At 34.3% G+C, this 17977-nt stretch overlaps 1 protein-coding gene across 7 annotated transcripts in view; it reads left to right on the forward strand.

Moving 5' to 3' along the window:
• Positions 1-17977, forward strand: part of SRPK1 (SRSF protein kinase 1) — a 75593-nt gene that overhangs the window by 36601 nt on the left and 21015 nt on the right. For 4 of the 7 annotated variants that reach the window (XM_074311147.1, XM_074311150.1, XM_074311149.1 and 1 more), the window contains exons 3-12: positions 568-686; positions 2666-2774; positions 3799-3886; positions 8766-8853; positions 11034-11140; positions 12771-12936; positions 13870-13895; positions 14284-14497; positions 14832-15272; positions 15743-15843. In XM_074311147.1, the coding sequence (XP_074167248.1) occupies positions 568-686; positions 2666-2774; positions 3799-3886; positions 8766-8853; positions 11034-11140; positions 12771-12936; positions 13870-13895; positions 14284-14497; positions 14832-15272; positions 15743-15843 (1459 nt within the window). The remainder of the gene's footprint in view (positions 1-567; positions 687-2665; positions 2775-3798; positions 3887-8765; positions 8854-11033; positions 11141-12770; positions 12937-13869; positions 13896-14283; positions 14498-14831; positions 15273-15742; positions 15844-17977) is intronic. The other 3 variants (XM_074311148.1, XM_074311152.1, XM_074311151.1) reach the window with 1 other exon arrangement.

Genomic DNA, 17977 nt, shown 5'->3' on the forward strand with positions numbered 1-17977 from the left:
ATTTATATTTAGATGTTAGATTTGTCTCTTGTATATAGTTAGAAATCTCTCAACAGAGTAGATTTTTGTTACTAAAATAAGTATAATCAGTCTGAACTGATTAATGGAATTAATTTTCATAACTTGAGATTAAGTTAAATGCTAAATTTGGTCTCTGCCTAAAGTAAAAATATCAGTACATAGCTTTTGCAGGCTACTCTGTGTGGTACTTGTCAACTCATCACTTATATAATTAGGTATTGAAATGTTTAAATGGAGGTGAAATGTATCTGTCTGAAGGAAATGCTCTTCCTATTCAAATATAGATCATGCATAAGGTCACTTATCTATTCAAACGGTGTAGATCACTTAGTATTTTTCAATTATCATTGTGCTAGTGCTATTCATGCACAAAATATGAAAAGATCTCTCTAGTGTTTCACCAACTTTCAGAGATGTATTTCCTTTACTGCCTTATCATCTGATAAAATTTAGAGGAAAGGAGGTAAAAGTTTTCTTGGATAAATATTAATCTACTTCTTCTATCTTCAAATGGAATTAAATTGTAAATGCTTTGTTTTTTATTAGACCTGAAACTCAGCACAGAGGCCCTGTCTCCCATTCTGAGACTGATCTTCCAGAACAAGAGGAAGAAATCCTGGGATCAGATGATGATGAACAAGAGGATCCTAATGATTATTGTAAAGGTAAGACTGTTTATGTGAGGATACATTCACCTGTTAGATTTCATTTTCATGCTTTTAAAATATTCTCCATTATGGTTTGCTTTTTTTTTTTTTTTTTTTTCTTTTTCTTTTTTTTTTTTTTTTTCCATTTCTTAAACACAGGAAACTGAATTTTTTACTAATTTTGCTAATCCAAACTTTTGTTTCTGTACTTTCACTGATGTAGAGCTTGTATTCACTGATACTAATCATAACTCATTATGGGCCTTTTCAATCTATCCACCCAATCTATTAAAGACCTTATTCTAGCAAAGTCCTAGAAATAGAATAAGCTTTAAATCTGGTTTCTCATATATACTCAACATATTTTCTTTTCTGACCTTAATCTCTTGCTCTCTCTTCATATCTATCTACTTACGTATATATTAGATATGGGGGGAGGTGTATGTGAAGATTTCACAAATATGAGTATTCACAACTTAATAGAAGGCATTATGAATGGCTATGGCCCAGAGAAATCATCATTGACTATCAAATTCCCTGATGGAGGAGTCTTTTCACACTTAGACTGGTCTTTAAACAACAGATACAATCTATTAGGTTTTAAAATCTTTGTAGCTTGGTAGGAACTGCTGAAGCATTTGTTCTCCTGTGCACTTTGGGGCCGTGTTCATCTTTCCCCAAGATTGGATGCCAGAATAGAACTTTAGGATATGTTTAACTTACTAAGGAATTATTAATGAAAAGTATGAGTGTTTGAGATATATCCTTTTAAAAAATGTTTTTATTCAGTTTTATTTGATTTTCAGTTTTGAATTACTTCCCTTCTTTCCATTCCTAAACACCCTCATTAGGAAGATTATTTTTTAAAAAACCAACCTCATTATAAATATGTACATTCAAAGGTCACAGGATATTCGCAATTTAATAGTTTTTGGGTGGTATGTTAAATTGCTTTTCCAGAATGATTGTTATGGGGATAGGGTAGCCCAAAATTACCTGTATTTACAAGAAGAAATTATGGACAAAATAAAGAGGTAAAATAGACCCCAGGAATGGTAAGTATGGAATTGAGTTGGGAGAATAATAGAATATTATAGTTACTTAGAAAAGAAGTTAATTACAATTAGCAATGGAAAAGACAAGTTCCCTAGTAGAACTTACAATTAACCAGGAGAAGGGAATTTGCCATTGACTAACAGGCTTAGTATTTAACACCCTAGAAGAGTTAGTTAGCTATAACAATGAGGTCTGGGGGAAGTGGGGAGAAGAAAGACGCCATGAGCCAAAGCAGGGCGAAAAAGGTATTTTGACAAAGATGGCATAAGCCTTGGGCAGATTTATTAGAGAATTTGGTGTATGGGGTGGATGGGGAGTTTTTATCTTGTTAGGTTTTTTGAGGGGGGAAGGGAACTGTAATGGAAACTCCATTTGAACAAAAGGCTTACTTAAGGCTGAGATCTGTTCCCTTCTTGTCTACCTACCCAGGACTGTAATCATTTGGGTCAAATCACCGTTTCATTTACAGTTTATTGAGATAAATAGGGAGGGAGGGAGGGTGTGTGGGTGTGGGTGGATGTGGGTTTATTTTTTGATAGGTCCTAGATTTATAAAACCAATTTTTTGTAGATAACTTTAGTTTGAGGACAGCTCAAAATATATTCTTCCATGAAGTAACCTGGACTGGATAGATCATTGATCTGACTTTTAAAGCTGCTTATCTAGATTATCTAACCAATAGCTGGAGGGGTGTGTGTGTGTGGGGGGGTATTATTATCTTAATGAAGCTATCTTCTGAAAGTATTCAGATATTTGAAGAGAGAGGAATGGGTCTAAATTCCTTTTTCTAAGTATTACAAAGAATGAATGTTTCATAACACACACACACACACACACACACACGGTTTTGTTGTTGTTTTTTTTTTTTCCTAATTAAAAATCTGTAAACTGGAAGGAGATTGACTTTTTTCCTCTCCATTCTCCACCTTTATTTCTTCTAGGAGGTTATCATCTTGTGAAAATTGGAGACCTGTTCAATGGGAGATACCATGTGATCCGAAAGCTGGGTTGGGGACATTTTTCAACAGTATGGCTATCATGGGATATTCAGTAAGTTTTAGGATTAGTTTAGTCATTGTCTTGATTTTTTTGTTTTTGTCATGAACAAAGCACTAGGTTCTCACTCTTGTGCCTTTGAACATTCTATCTTTGGGTGAATATCTAATCACTGCTTATCTTCCTATAAAATGGGAATCACCGTAACTTTAGAGGCAATAGGTAATTTAAAAAGGAGCTATGAAGTATTTTGAAAGCATGAAATAAATACTTTGACATATACATTAATTAATAATAAATTATTTTCCTCTAGCATGCCTAATTTAAAGCTCTTTACTTTTTAAATATACCAGGTATCCAAAAGTAGAAAAACTGAAAATGCTTTGTCTTAGTATTTCCTATTCTAGTTATGATTTTTTAATGTATATGTTATTTTTTGAAGCTATTAAATAATAGTCCCCAGTTGCCAATTTTCACCATAGAAATAACTTATGTGGCTTTTATGAAAATGTTTTACGTAACTTCATGTTTCTTAATGGGGATTGGGGATGGGGAGGAAGGAAAGAATCTGGAACTCGGTTTTACACATAAAAAAATGTTATCTGAAATCTTTATTGCTACTCGATCTACTTTTTGTCATGATATAAAGTACATTGATATTATATTGTTTTCTGTAACTGATTGCAACTTTATCATTATGTTTACAGATGGTTAAGGAAGGTATCAGAACTGATAGTGTTTTGACATTAGTACATACTGTCTGCTTTTGGTCCACCTCTTTTTATTCTAGTAGCTGTGTTCAGAGTGAAGGGAGACATAAAGAATGTGGAAGTTATCATATGGAGAAAATGTAAAGGTAGAAACAAAACCCTGAGGACAAGCTGTAAATAAAATCTGACTTATTATACCCAGGGTGGGTATTAGTTACTTCAGATAGAAAGTATTTGATTACAGAGGGAAAAGCCAGATCCCCAGTATCTGTAGTGATCCTTTATAGTCCTCCTCTTCATTTTCTTATACAAGTCCAAAACATGGTTTTGTCCCACTTTAGGATCGATTAATTGGTTCTCTTCCATAGGGGAAAGAAATTTGTGGCAATGAAAGTAGTGAAGAGTGCTGAACATTACACTGAAACAGCCCTGGATGAAATCAGATTGCTCAAATCAGTGAGTATTGAGACCTGGTGCTATTTTGACAATAAAATTTGCCTAAATGTACTATTTTTTTTCTCCCTGTAAGGCAGTTGGGGTTAAGTGACTTAGAGTCACACAGCTAGGAAGTGGGTTTTTTTGTTGGTTTTTTTTTCCCCCTGAGGCTGGGGTTAAGTGACTTGCCCAGGGTCACACAGCTAGGAAGTGTTAAGTGTCTGAGATCAGATTTGAACTCGGGTCCTCATGAATTCAAGCTGATGCTCTATCCACTGTGCCACCTAGCTGCCCCACAGCTTGGAAGTGTTAAGGAGGCTGCATTTAAACTCAGACTCCAGAGCTTTCCCCTCTCCCCCTTTCTACCCCCTGAACTATTTTCAATGTTTAGCTAAAGGAGGGGGGGGGGGAAATTATCTTGTTTTAGTGTATACAATATATGATAATCTATACACTAATCCATATATCATCTTAATCTTAACAGATGTATAGTAGTTCATACCCATAGTTCCCTACTTCTGCAAAGAAGAGAGAAAAGGGGGCATTTTTTTCTTCTTCAAAATTAATTTTACTCATTTTTGATGAAGTAAAAAATAGGCATCAGGAGTGGTAAATAGAAATAGAGTTGGGAGAGCAACAAATTATTTTAAAAAAAAAAGTTATATAAAGTTTCCAACATGGAGCAATCATGATAAGACATTTGTTACAGGTTACAAAGTATTGCTGTTTATTATGTGAATTAAGAAAAGACAGACAAGTTTCATAGGGAAATTCACAGTGAATCTGGAGGAAGAAGCTATGAGGTGAGAGAGTTTAGCCCTGAAAAGGAGTCAGCAAAGATCTTTATCATGAGTGTGTGTGTGTGTGTGTATATATATATATATATGTATGTATGTATGTATGTATATGTATATATATTTTAGGGGAAATAGAACCTCAAGGTTTTCACACCTTCCCAAAGGTGGAGGGGAAATAAAGATACGAAGTAGGATGTATATTGAGAAGAGATTGCTTTGAAAATACTAATAAGATAGTCTGGGAAAGCTGGGGTTCCCATCATAGCATCTTAAAGATGCTAACAAAGCAGTTTGGACACTTTATAGCTGCTTTAACTATGGTAATAAGACAATCTGAAAGTTTTCAGAATAAGTATTTTAGCATTTCCTGACTAGAGAAGAGAATAAACTGATTTCAGAATTTATATCAATTATAATTGCACAGCATCATTTCTTTTCATTGTATTTTTATTTAAATTGTTGAAGTTCAAATATTTTCCTTGCTCTTACTTTACATCAGTTCATATAAGTTTTCTCATGCTTCTGAATTCTTTGTTCATATTTTCTTACAGAATTGTAATATGAGTGATAATTTGTAATAATTATAATAATTTTCTAGTTGATTGATATTTCTTCATAATTCTCCACTACAAAAAGTGGTACTGTGTATATTTTGCCATAAGAAATAATGAGCAGGATGCTCTCAGTAAAGGATTTTAAAATTTAAATACCAAATGTTATTTATCTCTTTAACCATGGTATCTAAGGAAAACCTTTGCTGAAATATTAGAATCTGAGAAAATGTAATACACATATATATCTCAAGAAGTCAAAGACAGAAAGAAATGTCCCATATATACCAAAATATACACAGTCTTCTATCACAATCACATACCACAATTTGTTGAACCATTTCTTAAATGATAGCTATCCCATCAATTTCCAATTCTTTGCTACCAGAAAAGAGATGATATATATAGTTAAGTACAATAAGGGAGCTTTATGTGGAAGCTGCCTAATCTTATATTATCCTGACTAGGATAATGCTTGAATTGCTTCTTTCTGGCTGCTTGCAACATTTTCTCCTCAAACAAAGTTACATGCAAAGATAGTTTTCAACATTCACACTTGCAAAGTCTTGTGTTGCAAATTTTTCACCCCTCTCTGTCACCTCCTTCCTTTACACAGAAAGTAATCCAATATATGTTAAACATGTGTAATTCTTTTAAACATGTTTCCCCATTTATCGTGTTGCACACAAAAATTAGATCAAAAAAAATTTTAGAGGAAAAAAAAGCAAGCAGACAACAAAGGTGAAAATACTATGTTGTCATCTAAAATTCAGTCCCTATAGCCTTCTTTGTAAGTGCAGATGGCTCTCTCCATCACAGGTCTATTGAAATTGGCCTAAATCATCTCATTGTTGAATAAACCCAAGTTCATCAGTTGATCATCACATAATCATATTGCTGCAATGTTCTTTTGGTTCTTCTCACTTCACTTAGCCTCAGTTCATGTAGTTCTCTCCAGGCCTTTCTGAAATCATCCTGCTTATTATCTTATAGAACAATAATATTCCATTACCATATGGTATTACATATCATAACTTATTCAGCCATTCCCCAGCTGATGGGCATTCACTCAGTTTCCAATTACTTGCCACTACAAAAAGGACTGCTACAAACATTTTTGCCCATGTGAGTCCTTTTCCCTTTTTAATGATCTTTTTGGGATACAGATTTAGTAGTGACAGTGCTGGATTCAAGGATATGCACAATTCCAAATTGCTCTCCAGAATGGTCAGATCAGTTTACAGAGAGTTTTTATTTTTAAAGCATGTTGGTGATAAGTGATTTTTTTTTTCTTTTTCTGAGGCTGGGGTTAAGTGACTTGCCCAGGGTCACACAGCTAGGAAGTGTTAAGTGTCTGAGACCAGATTTGAACTCAGGTCCTCCTGACTTCAAGGCTGGTGCTCTATCTATTGCGCCACCTAGCTGCCGCTGATGAGTGTATTAAATAACGGAGAAGGAACCTTTAGTTTAAAAGAGATTGAAAATCAAACAAGACTTATATGATAGTGGGGACAGTGTGCTGAAGAAGCCAGGAAGAGTAAGATAGGTAGATTGATTTTGCCAATTAGGTCAGTTTCTTCACCAAAGATTGGAATATAAAAGGAGTCATAGAGAATGTTGTCAAAGTACTGTGAGATGATAATCTTGCTTTCATCTTTCTTATCCCCTTTTCTCTCTTCTCTCTGTTTTCCATCTCTCTTTCTTTCTCTTTCCTCCTCTCTCTTTTTTCCTCCTTTATTTTTACTGTTAACATCTTCCCTCCCCAACTCTCCTTTTTATCTTTTCTCCTAGGTTTTTGTAACACTTATTTGTGTGATAATTCTTTTCCTGAGAAGAAGTTCTCTTTGGTTGCCCATTATTTATTTTAAATTTTGGGCTTTTTTGATTACTTTTGTTTTTACGTCACAGTCATTTCTGAATAACATGTTCCCGACTCCAGTGAGTCTTTCCTTTTAACAGAGAAAAGTACTTGGGTAAAACATTCCAATGCAACATGAAATCTGATAGTATGCAACATTTCCTGCCCATTGTCTACCATTTTCCCATGAAAGAAAGTACATTATATATATATATATATATATTTTTTTTTTTTCTTTACCTCAATTATCCTTCCTGTTATCTATTCAGTTTATATTTAATGAGCCTCTCCTTGGTTATATATGCCACCAGTTGTCTGATTATCTAAAGTGTACAATATGTAGAGTATCCTCCGGAAAGTTTATTATGGATGGGAGTCACATTGGATAGACTTTGGCTTAAGTGACTTATTTATACAAAGAAAAAGTTAAAGAGTGCTTTAGGGTATGTAGAGATGATATGTGTATTTTTGCTCTCAAGGGAAAAAAAGCAAATTTTCTTTTAAAAAAAATTATTATTTTGCAATTACATGTAAAAACAGTTAATATTCTCTCTTTCTCTCTCTCTCTCTCTCTCTCTCTCTCTTTTTTTTTTTTTTGAGTTCCAAATTCTCTTTGTCCTTTCCGCTCCTTCCTCTCATTGAGAAGGCAGTTTGATATAGGTTATACATATGTAGTTGTACAAAATATATGAAAGAAAATACAGGCCAAAGAAAAAATTAGCATATTTTGATTTGCATTTTTCTCTGGAAGTAGGTAGCATTTTTCATTCCTTCAGAATTGTCTTGTTTTTTTAAAAATGTTTTGCTTAGAATAGCTAAATCATTCACAGTTGGTAATTGTATAATATTGCTGTTATTGTGTACAGTGATCTGGTTCTGCTCGCTTTGCTTTGCATCAGTCCATGTAACTCTTTCTAGATTTTTCTGGGAACTTACATCCTCCTCATTTCTTATATAGCACAATATTTCATTATAGTGATACCACTGCTAATTCAGCCTTTCCTCAAAAAGATGGACTTCACTTCAATTTTCAATTCTTTACTACCACCAAAAAGAGCTGCTATAAATATTTTTGTACATATAATTATGTCCTCCTGGGTTATAAACTAGTGGTGGTATTGCTGGATAAAGGTTTTATAGCCCTTTGAACATAGTTGCAAATTGTTTGCCAGAATAATTGGTCTACCAACAATGTGTGATATTCCCTTCCCTTCTATACCCAGCCAAAACTATATACTTACCTATAAGACAAGCCTGATCTAGAAAATGGATCTGGAAAACGTGTGTGTGTGTGTGTGTGTGTGTGTGTGTGTGTGTGTGTGTGTGTGTGTGTGTGTGTGTGTGTGTGTTGAATGGGTTAAGGTCATGCTAAGTGTATAGTGTTAAATTTCTTTCTTATTTTAAAATACTGGAGTTGTCCTAATATGTTCTTTAGATTGAATTTAGTTGATATTAGTATCTAACTATGAAGAGTTCTTGAAATTGATTTTTGTCCTACTCCTTTGAAGACTCAATTTGACTGTTTGCCCAGACATTACTGGTACTAGAGAGTTAAAACATGCTTAATCAGACCATTTGATATCAATCATACTATTTATTAAATATTTGAAAGGAACCAGATCAAAAAAGATAAATTAAGATCATTGATTATCATTATTTTGACTAAAAACTATCTTTCCTCTATATGCATACAGGTTCGCAATACAGATCCCAATGATCCAAATAGAGAGATGGTTGTTCAGCTTTTGGATGACTTCAAAATCTCAGGAGTGAATGGGACCCGTATCCTTTCGAGAAATTACAATGAGAATGAATTTCATTGTATAATAACAGTTTCAGTTGTTGTTAACAGAGAAAAGAACAGTATTGTTACGACATATTGTCAAACCAAGCTTTAATTAAATTTTTACTTTTCATTGGCTTCTGTACATGTAAGACATATGAATTAAGAAAGTATTGTATGTATTTTTATATCATGGATTTGATTTTAGAATACCATTTGGAAGAAAATAGAATAATTTTCAGATTGTTGTCTTTGGGATATTTTTCTTCCATTGTCATTTAGTAAATCTTTCAGTTAAATAGCTAAAAAGATTTATACAGAAGGGAGAAAATTTTCAGGAAATTAGGTGATTCTATTGCCTACAAATTACAGCACAAGTATCCAAGTATAAAACTTTTATCCACAAAATATAGATAGTAAATCATTTCTGAATATGAATCTAGAGCTCTGATTTGTTTAGAGCAATCATCTAGATTTTGGACACTTTTAACATTCTGTGGCTTCATTTTGACTGAAGATAGCAAGCTGTTAATATTTTCATTCAAATCTAGTTTTATTCTTATACTATGGTGAAAAATTGAATTGCTCTAGATTTTACAAGTCAGCTTCATATCGTAGAATTGGCAGGGCTCTTTAAAGAGGATTGGTCTTTATAAGTTAATATCAATGCTCTCACCTAATGTCAGCATCTAAGCAAAGGAATAATAAAGACCAAAACTTTAACTGAGGTTATTGCAGTGTCTGTATTTTTGAAGAACTGAAATTATTTGGAGTAAGGTAAAAATCCAATGATACTAATTCATTATATAGAGGATCCTGAAAACACCTTGAAGTCATAATTTAACTAGCTTTTGCAAACACTTTAAGGTTTGCAAACTGTTTTATAAATATTCTCTCTTGATGTTCACAAGGACCCTGGGAGGCAGGTGCTCTTATTATCATTATTTTATAGATGAGGAAATTGAAGCAGCCAGAGAGTAAGTAACTTGCCCAGGGTCATACAGCTTGTAAGTGTCTGAGCTGGTGAGGCAGAATTTGAATTCAAGACTTCCTGGCTCCATGTCTAAGGATCTATTACTTCACTAACTAATTGGCACAGATGTATCAAAGAGGATGAGATGGCTAGATATCTTAACTAATTACCCATTTTAAAAATTTGTCGTTTCATCATTTTCTTTTCATATATTACCTTAGGGAAAATTATTTTCTTTTCTCTCCCAGAGAAGCAAATCACAGGATGGAAGACGAAACAAAAAGGTGTAGGATAATGAGGTGGGAGAGTAGTGGTAGTGACAGATATAGGAAAGAATTTGAATGACAGGAAGAACATTAGTGCTGAGCATTTTTTATGCCAGTTTCTGAATAGCAAATGAAGATTCTAGTGTCTCCAGGAAAAACTACTTCTTTGAGATTAGTATCCAAATTCTTCTTGTGAAGTAACTGAAGTCACCCTGTGGTATTGTATCAAGAAGAGAAACAGCAAGAGATTTGCATTTTGAAGAGTTGTGAAGACCTTTAGATGGAATTTTTCCAGTATTTAATTCATGTGGCTTTTTAAAAAATCATGCCGAAATCTTTTACTAATTAGGAAAGTTTAAGTAAAATGGCAGAGATAACTGCATAAAAGTTCTTTTAAAGCTATTAAAATAAATAGAGAATATTACCCCGTTTGAAGGTTTGCTCATAGACAGATATGAGCCAATTGGATTTTGTGTTTGACTTCCGGGGGGAAATTGATTCTTTCAGTGAATTTACCTTAACATTAATCATATCCACAATTGTGTAGATTTTATGTACCCCCATTTTCTCTTTCTTCTGTCTGCCTCATTTTGTCCCTTTTTAATTATCTATCTCTTCTTTCAATATCCACCTTTGTCTTTCAGCTATCTTTACTTAAGATTGTATACCAAATATGGTGGGGTGTGTTTTTTTTTTTTTTTTTTGCCACATCTGTTCTCCTCCTGATCTTTCTCCAATCATTCTGCCTCATCAGCTTTTTTTCTTTAGCTGTGTTATGTTTTAGACTGTATTTCCCTTAAAAATTTAATAAAAAGGTGGCAACAATATGCTTTTAATAGTTTTAAATATTTTCCCTCCACATTTCAATGATTAGTGTGTGCTTTTTGTTCCTTGGTATATCAGTGTGCATCTTCTTTTAAGTCCTTAATCAACCTACAAGATATCTGTATGGTATTCGAAGTTTTGGGCCATCACCTGCTCAAATGGATTATCAAGTCAAATTATCAGGGACTTCCACTTCCATGTGTCAAAAAAATCATCCAACAAGTATGTATTCTGGTTTTAGTCATTTTTCCATGGTTAGCTTCTCCGATGTACAGAGCTATCAATTTCCAAGATCATTTTATATTTTATATATCAAAATAAAAAATTGTTGATTTTTTTTTTTTTTGTTCAGTATCATACAAAGTTGATTACTGAAAGATTTAAGAGATGTCCCAACATCCTTCTAAAATACACACACACACTCTCTCTCTCTCTCTCTCTCTCTCTCTCTCTCTCTCTCTCTCTCTCTCTCTCACCCTCTCACCCTCTCTCTCTCTCTCTCTTACCCTCTCTCACCTGTCTGCAAAGGTGAGACTATAGATGTGGAACATAACATGTAACTTTTTTTTTTTTGATTGTATGGAACTTTTACCCTTTTTCTCAATCGTAAGGATGGTCCTCTGAAGGGAAATTGGGGAGGGATATATTGGAAAATGTTTGATGTAGGAGAAAAAAAAAAAGATACCCAATTTTATTTTAAAAGTTAATTATAACATTCTAGAATAATATTTCATAGTGGGGTAAGGGCCTTAAAGATCATCTAAACTAGGGATTTTTCATCTGAGGTTCATGCTCCTCCTAAGTGGTGAGATTTCAGGAAGTCTGACTTTGTATGGGAAAAAAATTATATGTATATTTACACTAAGCTGGCATTTCCTGTAATTTTGAAAGTAACAACAAAAATACTTGGAAGAGGATTTGTGTTATAAAAAGCTGCTAAGAATTCTGGAATTAAGTACCTTACAAATTTATCTTATACGTGACAAAGATTTTGGATAGTGAAAGAAAGTAGGGCCTTTTACTATTACTGTTAGTAATTAAGAGGGTATTCCTTTACAAAAAAATATTTCTTTTATAGAAAATAATGGGCATATTATATTTTACTGAAGTGTTGGTAGAATAAATAACAATAAGACATCCTTATTTTTTTAAAAGTTTATACCGATGCTTTTGTTTGGCACAGATAAGTTTTGTATGCAATATATTCAGCTTAGAGAAAGTTACATACTTTAATGAACAAATGGTGCCAATTTACAAATATTGTTGTTTGGGTTTTGTTGTTTCTTAATGTACAATGCCATTCTTTTAAGGAAATCAAAGAACTTTTTTTTTTAAAACATCATGGCATAGAGAATTTTAGTCATATGAAAGTTAGATGCCCAAAGATTAGAATGCATAATAAAGAGGGGCTACAATGGAGTCTAGTTCTAAGAATAAAAAGACCTCTATTCTTGTCCTGCTTTGGCTGTTGGTTAGTTCTGCTACTTTGAATAAATTGTTTCATTGCTCCAAACTTCTGTTTCCTTTGTAAAATGAAAGAACTAGTTGGATTAGATTAGGTCTAAAATTCTGCCATTCTGATATGTACAGCTAAAATGGACAGTAGCACATATGACACTTTGAATTTGAGCTATTGCATATTGGCTCGTGTGCCCTATCAGCCTTCAAATACATTACCAAACAGAATGGGTTTGAAAAACTTCTTTGCCTCAAAATTCTTGTGATCATTACTGCAGTAATATTTCTTTTTCTTTGTAGTTGGAAAATTATATGGTACAGTGTTCAAGAAAATAATTTCTTGCACCACCTTATGTTATTTACAATTTACAATACTTCTATCCTTTGATCTCAGGTTCTGCAGGGACTGGATTATCTACATACCAAGTGCCGTATTATCCACACTGACATCAAACCAGAAAACATCCTTCTTTCTGTAAATGAGCAATATATCCGAAGGCTGGCTGCAGAAGCAACAGAATGGCAGCGATCTGGAGCCCCCCCACCTTCTGGCTCTGCAGGTTGTTTTTCTTTTTTTTGAATCTATATCTTTATTAGAGTTTGACATAAAAAGGTCTTCCTATATTACAACATAGAGTGTTCTGGAACCCATTCAAAATTACAACAAAATATTCTTCCTATAAGAAACTAACTTACTACACTGTTTTCTTGAAACGTTTTCATAAATAACCTTAAAAAAACCCAAAATCCAAGGTGGTTTCTAAAATGTTTTAATTCTCTTTTTCAATCTGATGTTAGTGATTTACATTCTTAATTGGAACTTAATCTGTAACACTTGGGGTTTATGATAGTAAGTACATTAGTGATCTTGATAAAAAACAGCTAAGTGAAGAAAGTACCTAAATTTTGTACTTTTTTAAAGAATAGATTTTATTTTATAGTTAATATTGGCAGTTAAGTGGTGTTGGAGAACTCCTAACCCTCAGTTTTCCTTGGCTGTTGTTTCTTTTCTTTCTTCCTTCTTTTCTTTTCTATCTTTTCATCCCAGAAAAATTTTTTTATCTTTTAAAAAGTCAAGAGAGGGGCATCTAGGTGGCACAGTGAATAGAGCACCAGCCCTGAAGTCAAGGGGACCTGAGTTCAAATCTGGTCTCAGACACTTAATACTTCTAGCTTTGTGACTCTGTGGAAAGTCACTTTGCTCCAGCTGCCTCAGCAAAAAAAAAAAAAAGAAAAAAAGAAAAAAAGAAAAAAAAAGAAAAAGTCAAGAGCAGTAGCAGTATACAGTATTTAAATATTAAATATGGTAATGCAACATATGCATAGGCGGTTCCTATTCATTTTCTTTAAATTTTTTTCCAAGTACATACCCCTCTGTCAGTTATTTCACAAATATGTGATAGACATTTCTGGTACATAGGGGGGTTTTTGATGCATGATATCAGAGTACATACTTAGATTTTATTTTTGTTTGTGTGTTTTTTTTTTTCCAGTCAGTACTGCTCCCCAACCTAAACCAGTGAGTATGATATATTTATATATTTTAACTCTAGTCTATGATCATGTAAAAGTGTTTCTCTGGGGTAATGGTTTGGTTGTATTCTAACCATTCAAAATTTTTTATTCTTACTAAATGTCCTCTTGCATGACTCCCTTTGCTGCCTCACATGCAGTTTGTGTTGCCATGTTTTCATAAGTCCTAGACAAAGAAACAAGATTTAGTTCATTCCAAAGACCAAAATTTATACTCATATTAAGGGCACCATTCTTTAAAGTAAATAATGAAACTATATTGAGAAAGTGATGTGAAAATTAAGAATTAATACTAAAATTAACAGATCACTGGGTCTGTGGTAATAAGTTAATTAATTACCTTAGAGCATTTTCTTTCTGTAATCTTACTGCAGGCAGACAAAATGTCCAAAAATAAGAAAAAGAAATTAAAGAAGAAGCAGAAACGCCAAGCTGAGTTACTGGAGAAACGAATGCAGGAAATAGAGGAAATGGAAAAAGAGGCCAGCCCTGGACAGAAACAGCAAGAAAAGCAGAAAGACACTGAGAGGCCTGTTGAGAAACCCTTTACGGAGAACCCTCCAAGTAAAGAATCCCAAGAAAAACTTGGTATGATCCAGCATTTACAAAAATAGCATAAGAAACATCAAGATAAATTTTCATTGCATTGTTGGGTTGTTCTGGGAATTTCCAGATTGCCTTAGATCTTAATTTTTCTCTAAAAGTTAAGCAGTTTATAGTTTTGACCCCAGACCATACTTCGAGAATTTCTGGTCTAGATAATTGATTGATATGGATATGATGACCCTTTTCCTTTGATGAAGGGAATTTAAGTTTACATGTATTTTCTGATCAGACTATTGGTATTATAAATAATTTTTAATATTCTTACTTCTTAATGTAATTTTCTCTTATGATTATTGTTTTGTGATTTGTTTCCTAGAGGAGGAAAGGGTCATTGTCCTTGAGCAGACCCTTTTAATGGAAGGCAATACTCAGAATATTTCATCAGAAATCAATTGCAATGGAGTAATTGAAATAACTAATTATATTGAAGGCAATAATGTGGAGTCAGTGAGACTAAAGGAAGATCATCACAATGCCAATGACTGTGACACCCAACCTTTGAAAGAGGAAGTTACCTTCCCAGGTTCCCAAAATGGCAAGAGCTGTATATCTCAAGAAAAAACAGACTCTTGTACAGCTTTAACTTCTGGGGTATCAGAAACCATGCTATATCAACCATCTTCAAGTGATGATCACTCAGTAGAGCAATCATTCAATGAGCAGGAGATCAGCCAGCTGCAAGAGAGCATCCGAGCAGAGATACCCTCTGAAGATGAAAACGAAAATAATGGACCGTTGGATAACAAAGGTACCCAAGGTAGCCCAAAGAGTGTAAAAAACACTTTTTTTTCCTTTAACGACAACATTTCTTGTTCCTGCTGGAGCTGAAGCATAACCCACCTGTGCTGTCTCCCAGAGGTGAACACAGAAGTTGCAGAGCCAGTTGCAGTGTGTAAGCAGCCAGCTATCAATTTCAGGGGTTTTCACCTTCCACCAGCATGATCTCTGAAGGGGGCTACAGAAAGGGGATGTTTTTTCATTAATAATAAAATGTCATTTAGGGAAAAATAGAACCCATTGAATAATTGGTGGGTGTGGTAGTTGCTTTCAAAGTAAAAATGTTGAGCTCAGGATCCAGAGGAGTTTCCAGTTCTGTGTTCTTTCTGTGTTATATATAATAGTTACCAATCAGGGACTTTATTGTCTTGGTGAGAATTTTTTGACAAGATGGTATTGTTTCTAGAATAATAATTATTGTTCTTGTTAACTTGTATATGTTGTCTTCAGGAAAATCTTCTGCTGGGAATTTTCTTCTTAATCCTCTTGAACCCAAAAATGCAGAAAAACTCAAAGTGAAGATTGCTGATCTTGGAAATGCATGCTGGGTGGTGAGTTTTATATGCTGCCTCCTGATATAGCCCTCTTATCTTTTCTAAGAAAATTGACTCCAGTCTTTTCATAAACTCAGGTTTCTTCTTTACAATCCTCTGTGAGTCACACACACAAAATAGAACTTATCTCTCCTCCCTTCCCTTCATTCTTACTTACCCTCCTCTTTATCTCTCCCCCCAAAAAAAGCATCCTTTTTTTTCTTCCTTTACTCCCTCTTTTCAGTCTGGAGGAGGGGGTAGAGAGAACTTTTGACTTAGATTCATTACTTTCTAGTCATTTTTTTACTTTATAATCTCATTCATCTTCTATATCTAGTCTGTTGCTATGTCTGATAGAGGTTGCCTTGGTGACTCTTTCACATCCATCCCGCCTTTTCACACCATAACCACACTGTGTGCCCTTCTCGCTTCTTACTACTTAGTGTCACTGTGTAGTCAGCCTCCCTCCTCTTATTTTCCATTGAGCTGCCAAATGGTGATTCCTGAGTACAGATTCTGACAATTTTACTCCCTGATCAAGCATCTTCAGTGGTTTCCTCTTGCCTCTAATCTTAAATACAAATTCTTATGTGGCATTTAAAGCCTTTCATTCTGTTTTGGATCTTTCCAGAAAAATTATTCACCTTATTTCCTCTTTAAGTTTCACCCAAATGATCCTCTTTGCTGTTTTTTGCCTTTATATGATATTTTGTCTCCTTTCTCCTGTCCACAGTGTTCCCCCCTCTTAGAATCCCTAGCTCCCTTCAAAGCTCAGCTTAGGTGCTCACTGCTTCCTACAAGAAGCTTTTTTTAAAGTAAAACTACTTAATCCTAGCCCACTGCTCCTTAAATATCTTAACTTGAAGTATACATCTACTTTTCAAGACTTTCCCGCCCAAGTTTCATGTTGAGCTCTTATCTCCTAGTGTACTTGGTGTTTATTTGGGGAGAAATGCCAGGAGCAGAACAGCATTTATAGATCTAAGTGCAAGGCCTTTGATACTCTGTCAGTCACAAGAACTATGGAAAATTATGTCAAAATTTGGTTGGCCAGAGAAGTACTACACCAGATTGGTGTAATACATCAATTTCACTATGGCATGCTTGCCAGGTTTTGGATAATAGACAGTGTTCTCAGCTTTCCCAATTACCAGTGGAGTAAAATAAGGCTATGTGATTGTTCCTTACATCTTTTTAGCATGATGGTTTCAGCCATGTTGTCAAATGCTTTCAATAAGGACAAACATGGAATCAAAGTCAGCTACCATATTGATGGTAAATTCTTCAACTTGAAAAGGCTACAAGTCAAAAAAAAACAAAACAAAACAGTTCTCTGCTGCTTGTGCTAATTTTGGGCTAACAGTTAACATTAAGAAAATATAGATACTTCATCAACTAGCACCACATTATCCATATGTGAAACCAATTGTGGGACCAGTTATAGCAAATGGTGAAGTTTTGAGTACTGTGGATAAATTCACCTGTCTTGGCAGTATATTTCCCAGGGATATCCACATTGATAATGAGATTGACATGTTCATTGCCAGAGCTAGCTCATTGTTGGGAGGCCCCAAAGGAAAGTGAAGGAGAGGAAAGATATCAGACTGACTATCAAGTAACTGAAGGTCTTATAGAGTCATGCCAGGAAACTGAATTGAATTTCATTTTAATTGTCTGTAGATCATTTGGCAGAATAAAATAGCGGTCACTGAGGTTCTTTCTTGAACTTAAACTACCAAGCTTTCCAATTCTACAGTAAACAGCATAACTCTCTTGGGCAAGCCACATTGTTCAAATGCCAGAAAGACTGTTTTATGGAAAACTCACACAAGACAAGTGCTCACGAGGTGTTAAGAAAAAGTGATACAAGAATACAAAAGTTCTCAAGAACTTTGGAATTGATTATATGACATGGGGAACACTGACACAGGACCACCTAGCATAATATGCCTCATTAGAGAAGATGCTGGGCTTTATAAACAAAGCAGAATTAAATTAGCTCAGAGGAAATGTGAGATGTAATAGAGGAGTCACCCCAAATGTTCATAGGGACTGTATCTGACCTGTGGTAGAGCATACCAAACTCATCAGTCTGATCAGTCATAGTTGGCCACACTAACTCAACTTTTAACATAGTAATATTATTTTGGTC

Source organism: Sminthopsis crassicaudata, chromosome 4 (genome assembly GCF_048593235.1).
Source record: "Sminthopsis crassicaudata isolate SCR6 chromosome 4, ASM4859323v1, whole genome shotgun sequence".
Lineage (NCBI taxonomy): Eukaryota > Metazoa > Chordata > Mammalia > Dasyuromorphia > Dasyuridae > Sminthopsis > Sminthopsis crassicaudata.